This window comes from Enhydra lutris, unplaced genomic scaffold (genome assembly GCF_002288905.1).
Source record: "Enhydra lutris kenyoni isolate GAN:26980312 unplaced genomic scaffold, ASM228890v2 scaffoldscaffold68, whole genome shotgun sequence".
NCBI classification, from domain to species: Eukaryota; Metazoa; Chordata; class Mammalia; order Carnivora; family Mustelidae; genus Enhydra; species Enhydra lutris.
This window is the reverse complement of record NW_019154152.1, coordinates 4,601,669-4,623,603: the sequence shown is the minus strand read 5'-3', so window position 1 is coordinate 4,623,603 and position 21,935 is coordinate 4,601,669. Positions and strand designations below refer to the sequence as shown.

Here is a 21,935-nt window from a genome sequence, read left to right as displayed (position 1 = left end):
AGTTCTCTTGATCCAAGAGCAATATACAAACCATGTCCTCCATGCTTCAACTCCACCTCTTCCCCACATGATAGATATGTTCTTGCCATCAAAACTCAGCACAGACAGAGCCAATAAGAAGTAATTGCACAGTTGGTATGAATGTTGATTCTTGTGTTAAGACACCCAGGATGTCCACCTATAGGACTTTTCATTGGCTTTTACCACATTCGTAAGACCTCTTGGGAGAACTGAGTTAACTCGACAAGAGGAAGGGAAAGAGGAAAAAGAGGAGCAAAGGTACAGTAACAACAAAAAAATCAGAAGCAGTCATTGACATTTATGAAGGGCTTATCATTTGCTGGGAGGGAAGCATTTTACATGTGCTATTGCATCCAATGCTCATACTAACCCTACAAGGTAGATATTATTATCATCCTTATTTGTAGTTAATGACACTGTGGCGCAGAGAATAAAATAAGATGCCCAAGGTTACAGAACCATTAAGGCCTTGTCAGTGGAACTCTGATATCCAATTACTAGATAGCAAATTTTGTGAAGGTGGAAGGAAGCTGTATTTTGGAAGCTGTGTACTGTGTAATGGTTAAAGGGATGGATTCTGGAATTAGACAAAATGGAATCTGAAGTCTAGTTTATTCTTCAAAAAAAAAACACAAAACACTTTGAGCTGTGTTGATCTTCCTTACTATATTTTTGTTTCCACATATCATTAATTTCCTTTAGTCATTATGGAAGATCAATTATGTACCAGATACAATCTAGGAGATGAGGATATACCAATGAACAAATGAAACTTCCTGCTTTCCTGGAGCCTATGTTCACATGGCAAGACATCTAGAAAACAAATATAATAAATATATGTGATGCACACACACACACACATAAGAGCAGGGAAGGGAGAATAAGAGCATTGGAGAGGGATGGGTAGAATTTTAAATAGGGTTATCAGAATAGACCTCACTGAGAAAGTAACATCAACTTAATATAGACCGCTATGTGCATGCAGAAGAGGTTATATATAAACCTAATGGTAACCACATATCAAAAACCACTAATAAATTATACAAAGAATAAAGAGAAAGAAATCCAAATAAATCAATAAAGAAAACTAGCAAACCATGAAAGAGAAGGATCAGAGAAAATCTCCAGAAACAACAACAAAACCAGCAATAAAATGTTAATAAATAGATATTTGTCAATAATTACTTTGAATGTAAATGGGCTAAATGCTCCAATCAAAAGATATAGGGTGAAAGAATGGATAAAATAAGATGACTCATATATACGTTGCTTACTTTACTTATTTACTTTAAAAGATTTATTTGAGAGAGAGAGAGAGAGAGAGAGAGAGAGAAAGAGAGAATAAGTGCAAGAAGGGGAGGGGCAGAAGGAGAGGGAAAGAATCTCAAGCAGACCCCAACCCCCCAAAGAGTGTGGAGCCCGAAGGTGGGGCTCGATCTCACAAACCTGAGACCATCACCTGAGCCAAAATCACGAGTTGACACTTAACCAACTGAGCCACTCAGGCATCCCTACAGAGATGCATTTTAGATATAAAGACACCTGCAGATTGAAAGTGAGGGGGTGGAGAAACATTTTATCATGCAAATGGATATCAAAAGAAAGCCAGAGTAGCAATACTTAAATCAGACAGACTAGACTTTAAAACAAAGGGGAGGTGAACCATGAGAGACTATGGACTCTGAAAAACAATCTGAGGGGTCTGAAGTGGCAGGGGGTGGGAGGTTGGCGGAACCAGGTGGTGGGTATTAGAGAGGGCACGGATTACATGGAGCACTGGGTGTGGTGCAAAAACAAGGAATACTGTTATGCTGAAAATTTAAAAAAAAAATAAAAATAAAATTAAAAAAAATAAAGTGAGGATACACACAAAAATAAATAAAATAAATAAATAAATAAATAAATAAAACAAAGACTGTAACAAGAGATGGAGAAGGGCACTGTATAATAACAAAGTAATAACAAAAGGGATAATCCAACAAGAAGATACAACAACTGTTGAGGTTGAAGGTTTACTATTGGTAACAAATTATCCTTTGTGAATAAATTTCTTTATAACATTAATAAGTGTCTCGATTAGTATGGCTTTCATGTATATTACATATATATTTTAAAGATTTTATTTATTTATTTGAGAGAGAGAGAAGAAGAGAACACACGAGATGGGGGAAGGGGTTAGAAAGAGGGGAGAAGCAGACTCCCCACCGAGCAGGGAGCCTGGCTTGATCTCAGGACCCTGCTCTGAGCTGAAGGCAGATGCTAAACCGACTGAACCACCCAGATGCCCCAGCTTTCATGTATATTAATGTTGAAGGAAGCTCTAAGACTTGCTGCAACAGAAGCAATAACAGAAAGAGGATTCTGAGAAGGAAAAGAGGAGAGAATGAGGAACAAGTCCAGGAAAGTATGGAGAGTTGATTAGAAAGCCTGACGGAGAAGGCCCTCATGTGAGGGAGGGAACAAAACTCACACATACCAAGGCCTGAACCCAGAGGGAAAGGGAAGAAGGGGAAACAGTCACCGTAAATCACAGTGTCATTATGTAAGGGAGACTATAAGGGTATGAGGTATTTAAATAAAACAGGGTAGTCTCCTTCATTGTTGGCACATTCTTCAGTACCACAGTTCACTTTGTTTCCTCCTTTTTGTTTACTACTAATGATTTTCATGCCTGCTTGCCCTATAAGATAATCAAGTACTGGATAACAGAAACCATGTCTTCTGTATCACTGCAGCGCATCCAAGGCCTAGTGCAGACTTTTACACAAAGGACACACTCAGCAACCTTGGTAAAATATAATTTTCTACCAGGTGGTTAGTATAACTTCACATTTATAAGTAACCATGTTCCTTCAGATCTTCAAACTCCATAGTTGCCTTATAGTACTAGCTTAAACAGTGAAGATAAACTAATATTAATAAAGAATGGTAATTCTAAAGTATTATAATAATTGAGTTTCTCAGAAGCAGAGGTTTTCCAGGACTAGGAGGAAAGGAGTAGCCACTGCAAAGAAACACTGGGAGAAGCAAGAAGAGGTTGTGCTGAGAGGGGAGGAGGAAGGAATGCTAAGTTGTCTGAAAGAACAAGAAAATGAAGGGAGGAAATAAAAGCAAGGCACTATCTCTGGCCATTCTAAAATTCTGCTATGCTGGAGGCATCTGCTGTAATAAGCACATTCGTATCTCTCCCAGGCCAAATTTGGATTCAGCCCACTGTCGATGCCTGTCTTCACTCTCAAATGTTTTTCTGCTAATTTATTTTCAAGTTAGTATTTTATTTTATAGCAAAAAAAAAAAAAAAAAAAAAAAGATGAAAAAAGACCCTTCATCACCACCCCCTGCCAATTTTTCCCAAAAATGTAATCCTTTGAGACTGGCTGTAGGAAATGCAATGTATCCAGATCATGAAGTTTAAGAAAAACAAAATTCTTTTCCTATTTTGTAGACTTCTAAGAACCTCTCTTGTCACTTACCAATAGGGGGGAAAAAAGGAATGATGAAATACCATTTTTTATATTATTTTAAGATTTTTCTTCTAGTAACAATCTTAATAACATGAATGTGGGCTCATCTGGATTCCATTGGTTAGAATTACCTATAAGCTGTCATATCTGTAGTAGGACAAGCAGGGTCCATATTAATGACTAATGGGCAAAACCAGTTAGTTATTCAAGGAACTTCTAAATCATCAGAGAAGTACAAAAGTGCATCTGCTGTGATTCTGAGTACTTAGTATGTTTTCTATTAGAAATATGTGGAAGTTAGAGATTTATATATAACGATATGTGATAATTATTAATTGAACATTCAATTAATCAGCATATTCTGATTTTTCCTTACAATTTGCTCACATTTCTCTACTTTTAATGAGTCGATTGTAACTCATGCTTTAACTTATGAAGCCTTTCCTGAAGAAGCCAGACATAAAAGAACATATATCATATGATTCCATTTATATGAAACATCCAGAAAAGGCAAACTTATAGGGACAGAAAGTATATTAGTGTTTGCCTGGGAATGAGAAGTGACTGCAAATGTACATGAGGTTTCTTTTTGGGAGTGATGGAAATGTTCTAAGATTAAACAGTGTGATAGTTGTGTAAAACCATAATATACTAAAAATTGCTAAAATATACACTTAAGATGAGTGAATTTTATGGTATATAAGTTATACCTCAACAAACCTGTTAATAAGAATGAACCCTCTGTGTGTCTGGACACTAGAGATTTTTTTACATGTTTAATGAAATGAAAATTTTAAAGAGGAACTAAATCTACTTCTATTGAGAGTGAGAGCCTGAATAATGCTCTTATGAAGTAAGACCTATCCTGAACAGTAAATCATCTGCAAAGTGCCACCTGCTTATGGGGGATCTTTGGAATCTGGGAAGGGAATGTACCACTTCAGGGTGCTTGAATTTAAAATAAACAGGTTATTTCTATTTTTTCCCAGGGTAAACATGAACTACAATGAGTACCAGGAGAGAAAGCTTCAGTTCTTCTGGGGATCATTTTGAGCATCAGTAACCAACCAGTGTGTCTCAAAGAAGTAAAAGAAGGAATCATTCCTATTTTGATAGATTCTAGGATACTCTCTGGATTACCTGGGTGATTAAGAACTATAAGAGGGTGACTCTAAGAGATATAGATCATGGAAGAGAGGGCATTACACAGTGACTCATAGTGAAGGGACCCATGGCCTTCACTGTTGCCCAAAGGTATCCTATTTTGTTTCTATTTCTGCTCTGACTATTGAGTTTTAGCTTAATCTTTAATTCTTTTTACTCCAAAAGAGTGACATTTACACAAGAACCCCTGCTTTAAACTTTGAGTATATACTTCAGTTCTTAATTTAACAAACATGGTTTTTGATAAAAAGGACCTAAGTAAACAAACGGTAACCCAATGTTATTATTCAGTAACTATGAAATGTTCCTCTGTCAATAACTGATTAATGAATATGAAAGGCCATTAGACAGTTTGTTTCTTCAGGGTAAGGACCCAGGTGCTATTCACCTGCAACTCTGCAACGAAGTTAGCACGGGGCTTGCCATTCCTAATTACTGTTTGCTGAACTAAGAATGAAAGCATCATATAAATGATAAGCATAATATAAATGTAAATGATTACACTGTTTTTCACCATTAAAGTAATCCTTAACAATTTTTTTTTTTAAGATTTTATTTGAGAGAGAGAGAGAGCATAGGTGGGGGCAGGGGGAGAGGCAGAAGGAGAAGGACAAGCAGACTCCTCAACGCGCTCGATCCCAGGACCTGGAATCAGGAAAAGAGCTAAAGGCAGATGCTTAACTGAATGAGCCAACCAGGTGCACCAGTAATCCTTAGCAATTTAAACCTGGTGGGTACTCTGCCTAAGTCCAAGAGGTAGTAGCTGCACTCTGTTTCTAATACTGCTCTATTCCTTAGAATTCTCTTTACTTTTTACTTTACTTCTTAGCAGTTAATCCCCTGTTACTACTTAATAACTTAATAAAATTTTCCTGCTCATATTACTGGTGTGGTTTCTGGCTCCTAATTCATGTGCAAACCAAATCAAATCAAACCAAGCCAACAAGAAAGAATTAAATTCATAAGCCCACCCCTACAACGTAAGTTTGAATTATTGTTTGATAACACAGAGAAACAGTATGGCATTTAGCCCAACTTATTAACTACTTAAAAACTCCCACAAAACTAACCAGTATGATGGTTTTGCAGTGTGTAAACTAATCTAAGCTAGGACAACACTTCCCAGAACTTTCTTTCCACTATGATTCTAGGGTTCGGGTTGGCCACAAGAGAAATTTCTCTAAGATTTGGACAAAAATGAAGCAGCAGTCATTACACTCTGAAGGCAACATAGGATGCACTGCTACAGCTCATATGCCTTGTCACTGATCTGCTGGCTCATGTTGATATGGGGAAGGGAATCAGCTCACAGTTCCTCCAGTTCCAGCCGCATCTCCTTCAGCTTCTCCTAGCCCAGGGCCAGGTGCATGTGTAGCTCTGTGGCTAACAGTGCTCCTTCTTTTGCAGGTCATTTGCATTGTGGAGGTTAGAAAAAGTAAGAGATACACACAGATTGCAGTTTGTCCTTGGTCTCCCTGTATCATGACTGACAGGGACTTCAGGCCCGCAAGTAGAGCCTAATTCAAAGCTTTCTATAAACTTTCCCCTCAGTTTCTATAACAATATAAGGGCTGGTCCCTTATAATAAGTTACTTAATTATATCACTCATGGTACTTCTGCTATCATGATCAAACCCTCACTAATATATACTGTAAAATGGTTGAATGATTCGCCTTAAAAAAGAATCATAAGCGATGAGTCACTCAAGCAATTGAGTTTCTATTGTCAATTCTTATTTTCCCTATGATTCTTATTTATTTCTACATAGTATTTAAGTTTAAAAAATATTTTAGACATTGAAAGTGGGAAAGATATAAAATGCCATTTTCTTTAACAAATGCCAGGTGAGGGCTTATATGAAGACAAGTTAGACAGTGGACTAAGTTTTCTAGCTGCTCTGAGATATAGAAACAAATTTCCTAGGTGGTTTGGGATTCAGGACAGCCTGGCTAATTTTTGTAACAGTATTCTCCATGCTAGCAGGGGAATGAGATGAAGGGATCAGGGAGTTCACAGAAGGTTAGTATGTACGCACTGAAGGAAAAATGGAGTAAGCCTGGAGCTAGGCTAAGCTGGGGAGGGAAGGTCAAAAGATGATGCACAAGCTCCAGTTAGTCGTCATTAGCGTCTAAACCTAAAATTCATTTGTTTGACTTTTTTGAGATTTGTCCTGTTTCCTGAGCATGTTCAGTATGACTTGCCAGTTCTCAGAAGTGTGAATGTCAAGAATTCCACTTTCTGTTTTAAAAGAGGGAGGGAGGGAGGGTAAGTAAGAAGAAAGAGGGATATGCAGTGACTTAGAGAAAGAACTTCTGATTATGGAGAACCTTTGGGTTAAGATCTTTAACTGTGGACGGGCTGTTTGAAGTAAAGTTCAAAAAAAAAAAACCCCAAAACTGGCCTTATCAATTAATATCTCTGAGAAAATATCCTAGACTCATGGAATTTATTTTCTGTGGTAGGGGAAAATACTCAAACGTAAATAAATGAATATACAATTGCAGGTGTTACAAAATGCTATAAAGAAAAATAAAGTAGGGGCGCCTGGGTGGCTCAGTCATTAGGTATATGCCTTTGGCTCAGGTCATGATCCCAGGGTCCTGGTCCTGCTTTGTGCTCCCTGCTCAGTGGGAAGCCTGCTTCTCCCTCTCCCACTCCCCCTGCTTGTATTCCCTCTCTCGCTGTGTCTCCCTCTGTCAAATAAGTAAAATCTTAAAAAGAAAAATAAAGCAAAAAAAAAAAAAAAAAAAGAAAGAAAAGAAAGCAGGGGTGGAATGGGTGGAGTTCTATCTTAGGAGATGATTTAGTATTATGTATTAGATTTTTCTATACACAGTACATTTGGCTCTTGAACAATGCGTGGTTGGGGGCACTGACCCCTTGTGCAGTCAATAATCAATGTGTAACTGTTACTCCCCTAAAACTTCACTATTCATGGCTTAGAGTTGACTGGAAGCCTTACTGATAACATCAACAGTTGATTAACACATATTTTATATGTTATATGTACATATACTGTATTTTTACAATGAACTACAGAAAAAGCTATTGAGAAAATCATAAAGACAAGAAAATACATTTGCAGTACTGTACCAGAAAAAAGCCACAAATAAGTGGACCCGTACAGTTAAAATCTGTGTTGTTCAACGGCCAACTGTATGCAATAAATATTATAATAAATATAACCACAGATATATCTTTGATATACAAGTGGAAAAGATTCATGTTGTTCCATAATAAACCAAACTTCATATATTTATATAAATCATAAGGAGCTTACATATAAACCAATGAAACTTACCCTGTAGAAAGCACTGGTCAAAGGGAGCAATGCTGCAGCAATGTTATATTCTTCTAAACTTGAACAATCCTTAAACAAAACAAAGAGAAACGAGCATAATTAGGACATTTACCAGAAATCACAAATATATGGACACAAAAATCTAGGACATACTGTTTACTGTCTTAGGGGGTTTTTACTTTTATTCCAAATTGTCACTAAGTCTTACTTAAGTAAATTTGAAAAACAAAACAAAACAAAACTGTCCTTGAAGCACATTATTTTAGAAAAGAGATGAAAATACATTTGAGATAGACTTTTTAAAAGTTTTTATGTAAATTCCAATTAGCTAACATACAGTGCAATATTAATTTCAGATGTGCAATATAGTGACTCACCACTTCCATACAATACCCAGTGCTCATCACAGCAAGTGTCCTCCTTAATCCCCATCACCTGTTTTCACCCATCTCCTCACCCATCTCCCCTCTGGGAACCATTCGTTTGTTCTCTAAAGTTAAATAAGAGTCTGTTTCTTGGTTTCCCTCCCTCTCTGTCTCTTCCCTTTGTTTGGTTGTTTGTTTTATTTTGTCAATTCCACATGAATGAAATCACATGGTATTCGTTTTTCTCTGACTTATTTCACTTAGCATAATACTGTCTTGCCCCATCCATGTTATTCCTAATGGTAAGATTTCACTTTTTTATGGCTAAGTAATATTCTAATGCATGTGCACATGCATGTAGACACAGACACACAGAGACACAGACACACACACCCCACTTCTTTATCCATTCATCAGCCAAAGGACATTTGGGTTTCTTCCATAATTTGGTTATAGATAATGCTGCTATAAACATCGGGTACATGTATCCCTTTGAATTAGTATTTTTATATTCTTTGGATAAATACCTAAGTAGTGCAATTGCTGGGTCACAGGGTAGCACTATTTTTAACTTTGTGAAGAATCTCCACACTGTTTTCTGGAGTGACTGCACCAGTTTGCATTCCCACCAACAGCGTGAGTGGGTTCTCCTTTCTCCACATCCTTGCTAGCACCTGTTTTGAGATTTATATGTTAGCCCTTCTGACTGGTATGAGGTAGTTTTGATTTGCATTTCCCTGATGATGAGTGATGCTGAGCATCTGTTCATGTGGCTGTTGGGCACTTGTATGTCTTCTCTGGGGAAATCTCTGTTTATGTCTTTTGACCATTTTTAAATTGATTTATTCATTTTTTAAAAATTTTTTATTTATTTATTTGACAAACAGAGATCACAAGTAGGCAGAGAGGCAGGCAGAGAGAGAGGAGGAAGCAGGCTCCCTGCGGAGCAGAGAGCCCGATGTGGGGCTCGATCCCAGGACCCTGGGATCATGACCTGAGCCAAAGGCAGAGGCTTTAATCCACTAAGCCACCCAGGCGCCCCTGATTTATTCATTTTTTAGGGGTTGAGTTTGACAAGTTCTTTGTATATTTTGGGTACTTACCCTTTATCAGATATGCATTTGCAAATATCTTCTCCCATTCTGAAGGTTGCCTTTTAGGTTTGTTGATTGTTTCCTTCACTCTGCAGAAGTGTTTTATTTTGAAGTTCCTCCCAATAGTTTATGTTTGCTTTTGTTTCCCTTGCCTCTGTAGACATAACTAGTAAGAAGTTGCTACAACCGACATCAAAAAGGTAGCTGCCTCTGCTGTCCTCTACGATTTTTATGGTTTCAAGTCTCACATTTAGGTCTTTAATCCATTTTAAGCTTATTTTTGTGTATGGTATAAGAAAATGGTCCAGTTTCATTCTTTTGCATGTAGCTGTCCAGTTGTCCCAACACCATTTGTTGAAGAGACTATCTTTTCCCCACTGGATATTCTTTCCTGTTTTGTGGAAGATTAATTGACCATATATAGTTGTGGGCTCATTTCTGGGTCTTCTGTTCTGTTCTATTGATCTAGGTGGCTATTTTTGTACCAGTACCATACTGTCTTGATGACTACAGCTTTGTAATATAGCTTGAAGTTAGAAATCACGATGCCTCTGCTTTGCTTTTCTTCTTTTCTTTTTCTTCAAGGTTGCTTTGGCTATTTGGGGTCTTTTGTGGTTCCATACAAATTTTAGGATTGTTTACTCTAGCTCTGTGAAAAATGCTGATGGTATTTTACAGGGACTGCAATTAAATATGTAGATTGCTTTGGGTAGCATAAACATTTTAACAATATTTGTTCTTCCAATCCATGAGCATGGAAAGTCTTTCCATTTCTTTGTGTTCTCTTCAATTTGTTTCATCTGTGCTCTATAGTTTTCAGAGTACACATCTTTCACCTCTTTGGTTAGGTTTATTTCTAAGTACCTTATTGCTTTGGGTGCAATTGTAAATGAGACTGATTCCTTAATTTCTTTTTCTGCTGCTTCATCCTTAGTTTATAGAAATACAACTGATTTCTGTACGTTGATTTTGTATCCTGTGACTTTACTGAATTTGTGTATTAGATCTAGCAGTTTTTGGTGAAGTCTTTAGGTTTTCTAAATAGAGTATCATGTCATCTGCAAATCGTGACAGTTTTACTTCTTCCTTATCAGCGTGGATGCCTTTTATTTCTTTTTGTTGTATGATGGCTGTGGCTAAGACTTCCAGTACTATGTTAAGTAACAGTCGTGAGAGTGAACATCCATGTCTTATTCCTGACTGAAGAGGAAAAGCTATCAGTTTTCCCCACTGAGGATATATAAGCTGTGGGTTTTTCATATATGTCCTTCATTACATCTAGGTATGTTCCCCTCTAATCCTACTTTGTTGAGGGTTGTTTTTTTTTTTTTTTTTTTACCATGAATGGATGATGGATGTTGTACTTTGTCAAATGCTTTCTTTCCATCTATTGAAAAGATCATATGGTTCTTATCCCTTTTATTAATGTGGTGTAGCATATTGATTTGCGAATACTGAACTGCCCTCATAACCCAGGAATAAATCCCACTTGATCGTGCTGAACGGTTACTTTAATGTATTATTGGATTTGGTTTGCTAGTATTTTACTGAGAATTTTTGCATCCAAGTTTATCAGGGATTGGCCTGTAGTTTTCTTTTTTAGTGGAGTATTTACCTGGTTTTTGTATCAGGGTAATGCTGGTTTCATAGAATGAATAGAATGAACTTGGAAGTTTTCCTTCCTTTTCTATTTTTTGGAATAGTTTGAGAAGAATAGGTATTAACTATTTTTTAAATGTTTGGTAGAAGTTGCCTGTGAAGCCTCTGGCCCTGGTTTTGTTTTTTGGGAGTTTTTTGATTATTGATTAAATTTGTTTGCTGGCTATTTGTCTGTTCATGTTTTCTATTTCTTCATGTTTCAGTGTTGGTAGTTTATATGTTTGAAGGAATTATTTTCATATGCTACTGGTGAGCAGCTACCTTTACTTTCCTGTTTTATAAAATTGTATTAAAAGCTGTGTAATTTATATTTAAAAAAACTTTTGGAAGGGATTTCAGTATATTTATTATATTTCACTGCCTCTAAGATACACATTTTTTTTCATACTTTAACTTCTCCAAGACTTGAATCCCTCTTGTAACTAACTGGAAATGTTTTTTCTGTCTTAGTGTTGAATACAAAGGGTATTTTGTTATTGATCAGGCAAAAGAGATGTTATTGATGCCAAAATTCATTGGGTGAAATGTTGGGGAATGGAACAGTCAGAAGATCTCAGTGGGAATGTAAAATGGTGCAGCTGCTAGGAAAACAGTATGGCAGTTCCTCAAAAATTGAAAAACAGAATTACCATATGTTCCAACAGTTCTACTTCTGGGTATATATCCAAAACAACAGTAAATTGAACAGATATTTGTACATTCATGTTCACAGAGGTATTATTCACAATAGCAAGAGGTGAAAGTAACCCAATCCTTAGCTCTGCAAGGAAGACTCCTTGGTTCTCCAAGGAAACATACCTAAAAGGTTTCCAAAGGAATGCCAAGGGGAGTGTACTCAAACTTGCACAAACACTAGTTTTACAGAGTATTGATAGCTATTATTTGTGGAGAGTTGGGAGTTGGGAAAATGCTGGGTAAACAAAATTAAATGAAGTGCCCTTGCTTGTTTTTTATTTTTTAAAAAAGACTTTATTTATTTGAGAGAGAAAAAGAGAGAAGGCATGAGCAGGCTCCCCACTGAGCAAGGAGCCTGATGCAGGACTTGATCCCAGGAACCTGGGATCATGACTTGGGCCAAAGGCAGACACTTCTTTTTTTTTTTTTAAAGATTTTATTTATTTATTTGACAGACAGAGATCACAAGTAGGCAGAGCAGCAGGCAGAGAGACAGGGGGAAGCAGGCTCCCTGCTGAGCAGAGAGCCAGGTGCGGGGCTCGATCCCAGGACCCTGGGATCATGACCTGAGCCGAAGGCAGAGGCTTTAACCCACTGAGCCACCCAGGCGCCCCCCAAAGGCAGACACTTAACCAACTGAGTCACCCAGGTACCCTCTTGTTTTGTTTTTCTTTTCCTTTTTCTTTTCTTTTCTTTCTTTCTTTTCTTTTCTTTTTTTTTTTTTTAATATTTTATTTATTTGACAGAGAGAGAGATCACAAGTAGAGAGAGAGAGAGGAGGAAGCAGGCTCCCCGCCTAGCAGAGAGCCCGATGCGGGACTCGATCCCAGGACCCTGAGATCATGACCTGAGCTGAAGGCAGAGGCTTTAACCCACTGAGCCACCCAGGCGCCCCCTTTCTTTCTTTTTTTTAAACTGTAGGATTTCTCAGGGTTTTTAAACTGTGACTGTATGGAGACAAGTTGGTCGGCAGCATTTCCAAACTGAATTTGAGTAAGAACATTTTTTAAGAAAGTAGTTGAAAATATATTTTGGAAAAACGATGATTCAATATCATCAAAAATCTGAAAGAATTCCAACCAAAGGATCACCTTAAAACTTGTTATGGACTTTTACTTTTTTTTTTAAATTGAAGTATAACTAACGTACAATATCCTACCACTTTCAGGGGAATCATAGTGATCCAATATTTTTCTATATTACCAAATGATTCCCATGATAAGGCTAGTTAGTGTCACCAAATAAGTTATTACAATATTGACTAAATTCCCCATGCCGTATATTATATCCCCATGACTTATTTTATAACTGGACGTTGCTACCTCTTAATCTTCTTCACCTATTTTGCCTAAAATTTTGTCTTTCTCTGCCTGATTTATTTCATTTAGCATAATCTGCTCTAGGTCCATCCTTGCTGTCACAAATGGCAAGACCTCAGTCTTCTCTCTCACACACACACCACATCTTTGTTCATCTACAGAAGGACACTTAGGCTGCTTCCATCTCCTGGCTATTGTAAATAATGTTGCTATCAACAGAGGAGTGCACTTATCTCTTCAGATTGGTGTTTTCTCCTTCTTTGGATAAATACCCAGCAGCAGAACTCCTGGCTCATACGGTAGTTCTACTTTTAATTTTTTTAGGAACCTCCATACTGTTTTCCATAATAGTTGCATTTCCCAACAACAGTATAAGAGAGTTTCCTCTTCTCTATATCCCTACCAACACTTGTTGTTCTCGGACTTTTTTTCTTGATTTCTGTTAATTTCATATTTGACAGACACTTTTGTTGAACAATTAAAAGATGCTAGATAAAATGTTTAAAAAATTTTAATGCAAAGCAATAAACTGGGAAGGATCTAATGAATACTCAGACCAAACTGTAAGTTAAGTGGAACCTGGAGTGGTAAACAGAGCACTGAAGTAAAATTTTACCTCAGAAGCAGCTTGTGAGCAAAGTAAATCTGAATATTAATTTTGAACAACTAAAGGACTCAAGGGACAGAAAACAAAGCCCAGTGCTTGCTAAAGGTAGGAAGTCCATTAGGAGAGCTACCATAAACCTCGAACCCCTAGAGCCACCTAGAACACCAGATAAGAAGGCTGGGGTATAAAAAAGATAATTACACAAGGAAACTGATAAATATGTGGGTAAATCTGAACACACAGTGATATAAAACAATGATAATTATGTCTTTTGGTATTAAAGAAAATTAATGATACAAGTAACATGTACAACCACAGAAGCACAGAAATTGTGAGGTGGTAGTCTAGAATTGGATATTGATAAATTAAGTGAGCATTTAATGTTTTCTGTATTACTACCAAAGGAATATAGAATGGGTTATAACTTCTAATCTAATGGAGAAAAAAAATGGAGAGGAAAACAAACACAAAACTTATAACCCAAAGGAAAGCCAGAAAGAGGAAAAGAAACCCCCAAGGAGAAACAATCAGAAAATAACAAAATAAGATGGTAGAAATAAATAAAATTGTGATAGCCAAAATAAACCAAATATTCTGGCTAAAAAGCAAAGACTGTCATTGAATAAAAAGCTAAAGTCTAAATATTTGTTGTTTAAAACTTAAGAATACATGAAAGGTAAAAGGCTGGAAAAAGATGTACCAAGCAAATACCAAAAGGAGTTGAGATAGCTATAATAATATACAAAATAATCTTTAGGATAAAGGCATTACAAGAAATAAAAAGAAGCATTACGTAAAATAGCTCAACTTATCAGAAAGATGTAACAATTTTAAATGTGTATACACTTAATTAACTTAGCCTTCGTCTAAAAACACATAAAACAAAAATTGACAGACATATAAAAACATAAATTCACAATCACACTGAAAGATTTTAATATACTACTGCCAGTACTTAACATCTCAAGCAAGTAGAAAAATCAGCACCAAAAATTTTCTTAAAAGTCAGAGCTAATGGGTATACACTGAATACTATATACAGAGGGGGAGTAGCAAGATGGCAGAGGAGTAGGAGACCTAATCTGGTCCCAGGAATTCAGCTAGATAGTTATCAAACCATTCTGAACACCTACAAACTCAACAGGAGATTGAAGAAAAGAGCAGCAATTCTATGAACATAAAAGTGACCACCTGGGGCACCGGGGTGGCTCAGTGGTTTAAGCCTCTGCCTTCGGCTCAGGTCACGATCTCAGGGTCCTGGGATAAAGCCCCACATCGGGCTCTCTGTTCAGCGGGGAGCCTGTCCACCCCCCCCCAATCCTCTGCCTGCCTCTTTGCCTGCTTGTGATCTATAACTGTCAAATAAATAAATAAAATCTTAAAAAAAAAATGACCACTTTCTGGAAGGTAGGATGTGAGGAGAAGTGAATCTGAGGCAAAATATGGGAAGATAGACCACAGTGGGGAGGGAGCCTCCGTTAGCTGGCTCCCAGCAAGTGACAGAGCAGCAGATGACAAAATCAGAACTTTTAGAAGTCTGCTCTTGTGAGGGATGTCGCTCCAGTGGCTAAGAGGGAGGAGGGAGTGAGGTGGAATCCTTGCTGGCATGGTGTGGTCTCAGGACCCTCAGGGTCACAGAAAGACCAGGGGTGCCTGAGTGTGGTGGAGCTCCCAGGTATCAGAGTGGGGAACCTGGCTACAAAGACAGAGATGAGGAGTGGGCTGTCAGATTGGGGTTGCCATAAACCGTGATCTGCAGCAAAGTTGGGCTACTACTCTTTGAGCAGGGACCCAACAAGCCACTGATCTGGGGAGGTGCCCCCCCCTTTCCTCCACTGGGAGGAGTGGTGCAGGCTGCAGGACTCTGCTGGGTTTGGAAACTCCAACTGAGGTTGTGTGCCAGAGACAGAAACACTTGGTTTTAGGCTGGGTGAGCACGGAGTGTGGCCAGAGACCAGGGAGACAAAAGTGATTGACTGCTTTTCTCTGAGGACACACTGAGGAGTGGGGCCCCAAGTTCTTGGCTTCTCTGGGGCCAGAGATTGGGAGGCCGCCATCTTCATTTTCAAAGCCTTCAAAGAACAAAAGCAGTTGAGAGCAAACCAGAGTGGATTACTCAGCCTGGCCACTGGCAAGGGAGGTGCAATTCCACCTCAGGCAAAGACATTTAAGAATCATAGCAATGGCTCCTCCCCCAGAAGATTAGCAAGAACATCCAGGGAAGACCAAGTTTACTGATCAATGAGAAATGCAAAACTCCAGCGCTAGGGGAATACACACATAGAATTCATGGCTTTTTCCCCCATGATTCGTTAGTCTTTCAAAGTTAATTTTTAATATTTTCTTGATTTTTTTCTTTTTCTATTTTTTTCTGAATTTTTCTTCTTTCCTTTTTCAACCAACACCTCATATGATCAATTCCTTTTTAAAAATCTTTTTTAATTTTCATTTTTACACTCATATTCAATCCCTTTATTGTATTTAATCTTATCTTTTTTGTATATATATATAAGTTTTTCTTTTTTTAAATTTTGGGATACACTTACTTCTTTTTTATTTTTAGACCAAGATTTTTAATTTAAGATGTGCGGGTAATGCAATTACATTTGCTGAATAACACTACTTAAACAATCAGACGTAGGCTTCTTCTCACACTTACTTCTAACAGGCCAAAATATACCCTGAATCTAGTGTATGGCTTTGTTCTAGTTTCCCACCTGATCACATTCACTTTTCTTTTATTTTTTTTCATTTATTTTCTTTCTTTTTCAACCAACTTCTTATCAATTCTTTTTTTTTAATCATTTTTAATTTTCATCTTTATAGTCATATTCCATCCCTTTATTGTATTTACCCTTATTTTTGTATATATGTTTCTCTTTCTTTAAAATTTTGGGAGGCAGTTTCTTCTAACAGACCAAAATACACCCAAAATTTAGTGTATGGCTCTGTTCTATTCACCAGCCTAATCATATTCTTTTTTTTTCCCCTTTCTTTTCCCCCCAGTTTTGGGTCTCTTCTGATTTGTTTAGTGTATATTTCTCTGAGGTCGTTGTTACTCTTTTAGTATTTGGTTCTACCATTCATCTATTCTTCTCTGGACAAAATGACAAAATGCAAAAACTCACCTCAAAAAAAAAAAAAAAAAAAAAAAAAAGAACAAGAAGCAGTACCAATTGCCAGGGACCTAATCAATACAAACATTAGTAAGATGTCAGAACTAGAAATCAGAATGATGAATTTAAAGATAGTAGGCAGGCTTGATAAAAGCATAGAAGATACTAGAGAATCCCTTCCTAAAATCTAACGAAGTCGAAATAAAAAAGGCTATTAGTGAGGTGTAATAAAAAAATGGATGCTCTAACTGCTAGGATAAATAAGGCAGAAGATAGAATTAGTGATATAGAAGACCAAATAATGGAATAAAGAAACTGAGAAAAAGAGAGAAAAACTACTGAATCATGAGGGTAGAATTTGAGAGACAAGTGATATCATAAGACAAAACAGTATTAGGATAATTGGGATCCCAGAAGAAGAAAGAGAGGGAGGGGCAGAAGGTAAAATGGAGCAAATTATAGCAGAGAAGTTCCCTAATTTAGGGAAGGAAATAGGCATCAAAAAACAGGAGGCACAGGGAACACCCCCAAATCAATAAAAATAGGTCAACACCCCATCATCTAATAGCAAAACTCACAAGCCTCAGAGACAAAAAGAAAATCCTGACAGCAGCTTGTGACAAGAGGTCTGTAACCTACAATGGTAGAAACATTAGATTGGCAGCAGATCTATACAGAGACCTAGCAGGCCAGAAGACTGCCATGATATATTCAGAGCACTAAATGAAAAAAATATGCAGCCAAGAATACTACAGCTAGCTAGGCTGTTGTTGAAAATAGAAGGAAAGATAAAAAGTTTTCAAGACAAACAAAAACTAAAAGAATTCACAAACATCAAACCAGCCCTACAGGAAATATTGAAATATTTGAATATTTGAAATATCGAAATATTGTCCTCTAAGCAAAAAGAGAGCCTAAAAGTAACACAGACCAGAAAGAAACAGAGACAATATACAGTAACAGTCACCTTACAGACAATACAATGGCACTAACTTATTATCTTTCAATAGTTACCCTGAATGTAAATGGGCTAAATGCCCCAATCAAAAAACACAGGGTATCACACTGGATAAAAAATAAGACCCATCGATATGCTGTGTGCAGGAGACTCATTTTAGACCCAAAGACACATTGAGATTTAAAGTGAGGGGGTGGAAAACCATTTGCCATGCTAATGGAAATCGAAAGAAAGCTGGGTTGGCAATCCTTATATAAGACAAATTAGATTTTAAATGAAAGACTATAATAAGAGATGAGGAAGGACACTATTTCATACTTAAAGAGATGAGGAAGGACACTATTTCATACTTAAAGAGTCTATTCAACATGAAGATCTAATAGTTTTAATTATCTATGCCCCTAACATGGGAGCAGCCAATTATATAAACCAATCAGGAAAAAAATCAAAGAAACATATCAACAGTAATATAATAATAGTAGGGGACTTTAACAACCCCCTCACTGAAATGTACGGATCATCTAAGCAAAAGATCAACAAGGAAATAAAGGCTTTAAATGACACACTGGACCAGATGGACTTCATGGATATATTTAGAACATTCCATTCCAAAGCAACAGAATACACATTCTTCTCTAGTACACATGGAACATTCTCTAGAATAGATCACCTCCTGGTTCACAAATCAGGTCTCAATTGGTACCAAAAGATTGGGATCATTCCCTGCAAATTTTTGGACCACAATGCTTTGAAACTAGCACTCAATCACAAGAGGAAATACATGCAGGCTAAAGAGCATCCTGGTAAAGAATGAATGGGTCAACCAGGAAATTAAAGAAGAATTTTTAAAAATGCATGGAAACAAATAAAAACACAACTGTTCACCTAACACCCCCATCCACTTTCCCTCCAAAACCCTCAGTTTGTTCCTCAGAGTCCACAGACGTATTGCATGGAGTGAGCACTGGCTGTGGTGCATAAACAATCTTGGAACACTGAAAAACAAATTTAAAAAAAATCAAAACTGTTCAAAATTACACAGCAAAGGCAGTACTAAGAGGAAAGTATATAGCAATACAAGTCTTAAGAAACAAGAAAGGTCTCAAATACACAACTTAACCCTACACCTACAGGAGCTGGAGAAAGAACAGCAAAGAAAGCCTAAACCCAGCAGAAGAAGAGAAATCATAAAGATCAGAGCAGAAATCAATGAAATAGAAACCAAAAAAATAGTAGAACAGATCAACGAAACTAGGAGATGATTCTTTGAAAGAATTATTAAGACTGATAAACCCACGGCCAGACATATCAAAAAGAATAGAGAATGGACCTAAATTAATAAAATCATGAATGAAAGAGGAGAGATCACAACCAATACCAAAGAAATACAAACAATTATAAGAACACATGATGAACAACTATACACCAGCAAATTTGACAATTTGGAAGAAATGGATGCATTCCTAGAGACAAATAAACTACCAAAACTGAAACAGAAAGAAAAAGAAAACCTGAACAGACCCATAACCAGTAAGGAGATTGAAGCAGTCATCAAAAATCTCCTAACAAACAAGAACCCAAGGTCAGATGGCTTCCCAGGGGAATTCTACCAAACATTTTTTTCCCTACCAAACATTTAAAGAATTTATACCTATTCTCCTGAAACTTTTCCAAAAAATAGAAATGGAAGGTAAACTTCCAAACTCATTTTATGAGGCCAGCAGTACCTTGATCCCAGAACCAGAGAAAGACCCCATCAAAAAGGAGAATTACAGACCAACATGCCTGATGAACATGGATGCAAAAATTCTCACCAACATACTATCCAATAGGATCCAACAGTACATTAAAAGGATTACTCCTCACGACCAACTGGGATTTGTTCCTGAGTTGCAGGGGTGGTTCAACATTCGCAAATCAATCAATGTGATAAAATATGTTAATAGAAGAAAGAACAAGAACCATATGATACTCTCAATAGATGCAGAAAAGCATTTGACAAAGTACGGCATCCTTTCTTGATCAAAACTCTTCATAATGTAGGGATACAGGGTACATACCTCACTATCATAAAAGCCATCTATAAAAAACCCACAGCGAATATCATTTTTAATGGGAAGAAACTGAAAGCTTTCCCCTGAGGTCAGGAACATGGCAGGGATGTCCATTATAACCACTGCTATTCAACATAGTACTAGAATTCCTAGATGTAGCAATCAGACAACAAAAAGAAATAAAAGGCATCCAAGTTGGCAAAGAAGTCGTCAATCTCACTCTTTAGCAGATGATATGATACTTTATGTGGAAAACCAAAAGACCCTACCCCAAGACTGCTAGAACTCATATAGGAATTCAGTAGTATCAGGATATAAAATTAATGCACAGAAATCAATTGCATTTCTATTTACTAAGAACAAAACAGAAGAAAATAAAATTAAGGAGTCAATCCCATTTACAATTGCACCCAAAACCATAAGATACCTAGGAACAAACCTAACCAAAGAGGCAAAGAACTGTACTCAGAAAACTATAAAGTACTCATGAAAGAAACTGAGGAAGACACAAAAAAATGGAAAAACGTTCCATGCTCATGGATTGGAAGAAAAAATAGTGTGAAAATGTCTATGCTACCTAGAACAGTCTACACATTTAATGCAATCCCAATAAAAATACCATCAACTTTTTTCAAAGAAATGGAACAAATAATCCTAAAATTTATATGGAACCAGAAAAGACCCTGAATAGCCAGAGGAATGTTGAAAAACAAAACCAAAGTTGGTGGCATCACAATTCCAAGCTTCACACTCTATTATTACAAAGCTGTAATCATCAAGACAGTATGATACTGGCACAAAAACAGACACATAGATCAATGGAACAGAATAGAGTCCAGAAATGTACCCTCAACTCTATCGTCAACTAATCTTCGACAAAGCAGGAAGGAATGTCCAATGGAAAAAAGTCTCTTCAACAAATGGTATTGGGAAAATTGGACAGCCACATGCAGAAGAATGAAAGTGGACCATTTCCTTAAACCACACACAAAAATAGACTCAAAATGGATGAAAGACCTAAATGTGAGGGAGGAATCCATCAAAATTCTTGAAGAGAACCTAAGCAGCAACCTCTTCAGCCTCAGCTATGGCAGCTTCTTCCTTGACACATTGCCAAGGGCAAGGAAAGCAAGGGCAAAAATGAACTACTGGGACTTCATTAAGAGAAAAAGCTTTTGCACAGCAAAGGAAATAGTCAATAAAACAAAAAAAAAAACAACTGACAGAATAGGAGAAAATATTGGCAAATGGCATATCAGGTAAAGGGCTAGTATCCAAAATCTATGAGGAACTTATCAAACTCAACAACCAAAGAATAAATAATCCAATCAAGAAATGGGCAGAAGGGGGCACCTGGGTGGCTCAGTGGGTTAAAGCTTCTGCCTTCGGCTCAGGTTGTGGTCTCAGGGTCCTGGGATCGAGCCCTGTATTGGGCTCTCTGCTCAGCGGGGAGCCTGCTTCCTCCTCTCTCCCTGCCTGCCTCTCTGACTACTTGTAATCTCTGTCTATCGAATACATAAATAAAATCTTAAAAAAAAAAAAAAAAGAAACGGGCAGAAGACATGAACAGACATTTGTGCAAAACAGACACCCAAATGGTCAAAAGACATATGAGAAAGTGCTCAACATCACTCCGCATCAGGGAAATACAGATCATTAACAAGTCAGGAAATGACAGACGTTGGCGAGGATGAGGAGAAAGGGGAACCCTCCTCCACTGTCGGTGGGAATGCAAGCTGGTGCAACCACTCTGGAAAACAGTATGGAGGTTCCTCAAAAAGTTGAAAATAGATCTACCCTACGACCCAGCAATTGCACTACTAGGTATTTACCCCAAGTATACAAACGTAATCATCCGAAGGGGCACATGCACGCCGATGTTTATAGCAGCAATGTCCATAATAGCCAAATGATGGAAAGAGCCTAGATGTCCATCAACAGACGAAGGGATAAAGAAGATGTGGTATATATATACAGTGGAATATTATGCAGCCATAAAAAATTAGAAATCTTGCCATTTGCAATGACGTGGATGGAACTAGAGGGTATTATGGCTAGGGAAATAAGTCAACCAGAGAAAGACAATTATATGATCTCACAGATATGAGGAACTTGAGAAGTAAGATAGAGGATCATA

At 37.3% G+C, this 21,935-nt stretch overlaps 1 protein-coding gene across 1 annotated transcript in view; it reads right to left on the bottom strand.

The window, feature by feature from the left end:
- Positions 1-21,935, bottom strand: part of LOC111159403 (SET binding factor 2) — a 501,856-nt gene that overhangs the window by 93,668 nt on the left and 386,253 nt on the right. The window contains exon 17 of the mRNA XM_022521837.1: positions 7,952-8,020. Coding sequence (XP_022377545.1) covers positions 7,952-8,020 — 69 coding nt within the window. The remainder of the gene's footprint in view (positions 1-7,951; positions 8,021-21,935) is intronic.